The 4,059-nt window shown below is 37.4% G+C and overlaps 1 protein-coding gene across 6 annotated transcripts in view; it reads right to left on the bottom strand.

Moving 5' to 3' along the window:
* The window catches only part of HLTF (helicase like transcription factor), a 30,996-nt gene that overhangs the window by 11,406 nt on the left and 15,531 nt on the right, over nucleotides 1–4,059 (bottom strand). For 5 of the 6 annotated variants that reach the window (XR_011920275.1, XM_072407893.1, XM_072407895.1 and 2 more), the window contains exons 13-14: nucleotides 2,215–2,312; nucleotides 1,563–1,706 (exon numbers count right to left, since the gene is read on the bottom strand). Coding sequence is in view for 5 of the 6 variants with exons in the window: in XM_072407893.1 (XP_072263994.1) it covers nucleotides 1,563–1,706; nucleotides 2,215–2,312 (242 nt within the window). In the remaining variant the exon portion in view is untranslated. The remainder of the gene's footprint in view (nucleotides 1–1,562; nucleotides 1,707–2,214; nucleotides 2,313–4,059) is intronic. The other variant, XM_072407892.1, reaches the window with a different exon arrangement.

The following is a 4,059-nucleotide window of genomic DNA, read 5'->3' as shown; positions in this document are numbered from 1 at the left end:
AGACGAAGATGATGAGAGAAGAGTTAAGACTTCGTCCACAGTAACAGGGCTGAGGGACGCCAGTGATGATTTACAGGTGGATGGGGTGGGTATGGTTGGAGTGGTTCGGTGGGCAGAGACATCATGTCTGATTTTGTCTATTTTATCTAAAGTAGGTGGCAATGTCTTGGGCAGAGAAGGATGTTGTGGGGGGAGCAGGTGTGGGGTTTAGGAGGGAGTCAATTGTAGAAATGACTGCAGAGAAATAATTTTGTTTGGTGACAGTGAGCTCTGTGTTAAAGCCTTGTAGCTTGGCCTTGTAGTCCATGAAGTCAGCACTAAGGCCAGATTTCCTCCACTTGCGCTCAGCTGCACGAACAGACTTTTGTAGCTGTTTGGTGTGGTTGTTGAGCCAGGGTCATTAATATTTACACTCCAAGGACAATGTTGGGGGGAACCCAATTAACCTAACTGCATGTTTTTGGAATGTGGGAGGAAACCCACACAAACGGGGAGAACATGCAAACTCCATGCAGATTTTGTCCTGGCCAGGATTCGAACCTGGGACCCAGCACTGCAAAGACCAGAGTGCTACACTGAGCCATCATGCTGCCCCAACAATATGATCAACAAAAATCCTCACCACACACAATCAATATTAGGCATTTTGTTTATCATGTAATGTAATGTAATCATTTTGATTAAATGTTTTCGTCAAGCTGGTCAAAAATATATAATCTACAGCTAGCTTAACAGTCCATGCAAGTCATTAGATTCTTCACTTCAAAAAACAAAAATAAATTTACAATATAAAAGAAAGATTTCCTAAATTTGGGGCCCATCACAACTACGTGACCCCTTCATTTGCTACAGCTAAAAGGATCAGCCACATTTCTGGAATTGGTATTTATGCAAACATGTATTGTGATAAACCTCATTTTGGTATACAATGAAAACAAAGTTTACAACATGCTTCATAAAAACAGTTCATTTAAAGCAAATTTTCCATGGCAGCTTAAATGTAAGCATATATGAAAGCAGGGGCAGGCCTGCATGTAGACAGTGGTTTAAGGAACCTGCTGAAATACCTGTATTGGTCATGGGAAGTTTGTATTTGCATGATGACACCTGCTACTCCTTGCTCTTGGACTAAAAGGGAAGCTCAATATATTAGTTTAACCTTAAAACAAAACTAGGATAATTTAAAGAACTACTTCATTAACACCCTGTGTACATCTAAATGATTCTCGTACCTGTTTACAGCTCTGAGCTTGTTTTAAAATGTTATGGATCACCGTCTTTGTCTGTTACAGAAGTGGTTTAGGGAGCTAAAAGTTTATTAACCACTGATACCTTTATAAATGGAATCTTTAATGATCATTATGAGAGCCCAAAAAGGTGTGTATATACCTTGTCAGCCTTCCCTACCAGACAGGTAGATAGCCTTTCCTACCAGACTGTGTGTGTAAATCTCTGGACTGGATAGATATTTTAATCTTTTGGCAGAAAAGGAAATTTTATTTGTAGAGATATGAAGACAGGCCTCTAACCTAAGCATATTAAATGTAGGAAAGCAGACTTACACCATAATCGTGAGTTAGTACATTATACGTTGTTAATACAACATCCTGCTTTGAAAGAAAGTCTGGATTTTTGTTGCGTTCGGCTCCGTAGTAGATGTAAATATTTAATTTGGCATCTGCTTTAACATGTTGCTCAAACTGATCCTGGAAAAAAATATTCAGTATCATCTATTAAAATGACATATTAAAATGAAATTATTCAAAAAAATAAATAACATTCTAATCTACTGATTCAATAATTTTCTGCTGAAACATGTTGATCTGAGAAATGTCATGAGTGATTTTACATTTTAAGTAAATATGTACTGCACAACAAGGAGCAGCATAAGAAATAAGACCTAAGCTAAGTACACATGTACAATATTCTTGAAAATGATTGTTGCTGGAAACAACAGAACACTAGATTTTACCCTTTCACCCGAGATTTGTTTTGGGCAATGAAAATGTAGCATTGGCATGTAGTTTAAGTTATTCAATCAATCAGTTTCCCGGTTGACATGAAAACAGGCTTCTGTAAAATTTCTTGGACACATACAAATATGACTAATGATATCTGGACCAATGTAGCACTTGTTCATTAATAAAGTCTTACATATAACTCCTATTCAAATTGGATGGGACACAGCCAAGAAAGGACCCAAATCATACTTACGATCCAGTTACTCAGCACTGACAGGGGACATATTATTAAAGTTGTTCTTTGATGCATCTGTGTATCATATTTTGTAGAAATATCTGTGGAAGATTTAACTAAATCAAATAGAAAACAGGAAGATATTATACCCACAGTTCAAAGAAATGTATACACCAATTAGCTGATTACCTGGTGTTGTCCGGGTATTTATTTATTGCAATCTTATACAGAAAAAGGAATCAAATAAAGCTAGAGTGATTTTCTTGTCTACGATGTTGTTTAATTTTTTACCTTTGATTGCACTTTGCCAATTGCCTTACGTTCGTAAAAGAGTCCAAAAAAAAGTATGTAAGCAAAAGCCACACTGTCACTGAGCAACACACACATGCGTACGTACCTCAGACATATACCACATCACTGTACAAAGATCAGCGGTGCACTCACATGAGTCTGAGTCTAGCATCTGATTCTTGCATATGTCTAGCAAGTTTAGTTTAAATGTCTCAATGTGTTTCCGATTGATCACATACATACCTTCATACACCCAAATATAGCTCTGACATATAGCACAGCGCTGTACAAAGATCATCGGTGTCTTATGTCCAGCAAGTTTGGTTGAAATGTCTCGATGCGTAACCTAGTGATCACATACACACATCCAAATATAGCTCTGACATATAGCACAGCGCTGTACAAAGATGACTGGTGCACTCACATAAGTCTCAGTCATATGTATGGCAAGTTTGGTTAAAATGTCTCCATGCGTTTTCAAGTGATGGTGGAACATACACACAATTTTATATATATATATAGATTTATATAGCTCTGACATATACCATAGTGATGTACAATAAAACACTGGGCTAGACCCATGAGTTTCTGTACAGAGGAGCTGACACTCTAATGTCCCCACAGTCACACACTATTATTATACATTTATATACCTCTGACATATACCACAGCGCTGTACAAAGATCAGCAGTGTCATATGTCTAGCAGTTTGGTTGAAATGTCTCTATGTGTTTCTGAGTGATGGTGGAACATAGCAAGTTTGGTTGAAATGGCTCTATAAGTTTCCTAGCAATGACATACACACAAACAGCCCAATATAGCTCAGACATATAGCAGAGCGCTGTACAAAGATGACTGGTGCACTCACATTGAGTCTCAGTCATATGTATGGCAAGTTTGGTTGAAATGTCTCCATGTTTTTTTCGTGCAACGCACGCGCGCGCACACACACACAAAGCACATTTATTAGACCAATAAAATGCTAGTTTCTGTTAAAAAAAGCACAAAAGAAGGAGGCCACGTGAAGAGAAGAAATGTATTTCTGGTCAAATACTATGCTAGGTAAAACCCACACAAACTCCTTTGAAGAGAGGGTCCCGGGCGAGATTAGAGTGCTAGCTAAAAAAAAAACAAAAAACATTTTTAACCCTGTCCTTAGGTATCTTAGAACTTGCTTTTTTAGTGCATGCCAACCTAAATACCGTATTTTTCGGACCATAAGACGCACTGGACCATAAGACGCACCAGTTTTTTAGAGAATGGAAATGAAGAAAAAAAAAGATTCTGAAACAAATAGTGTCCTAAAATATTTTATGTGCATTAAAAACCAACATCACAGTCATAAACACATGTAATAAACCTTGTAAAGTAAACAGCAGCATTTAAAACCATTATTAACAAAGTCAGCAAAAGACAAAATTACTGTAAAACACAATAACGAGAGACTTCCGTAATAAAAAAGAATAAAGTTGAAGATTTACGGTAAAGATTCTGCTCGTTTTATGAGAACCCCAAGAACTCCTCATTGCTAGAGTCAGAATCTAGAAAGCTCAGTTCCTCACAGTGCAGTGA

This window comes from Pyxicephalus adspersus, chromosome 4 (assembly GCF_032062135.1).
Source record: "Pyxicephalus adspersus chromosome 4, UCB_Pads_2.0, whole genome shotgun sequence".
Classification (NCBI taxonomy): domain Eukaryota; kingdom Metazoa; phylum Chordata; class Amphibia; order Anura; family Pyxicephalidae; genus Pyxicephalus; species Pyxicephalus adspersus.
Note: the sequence above shows the minus strand (reverse complement) of the source record. Positions and strands in the feature narration are given on the sequence as shown.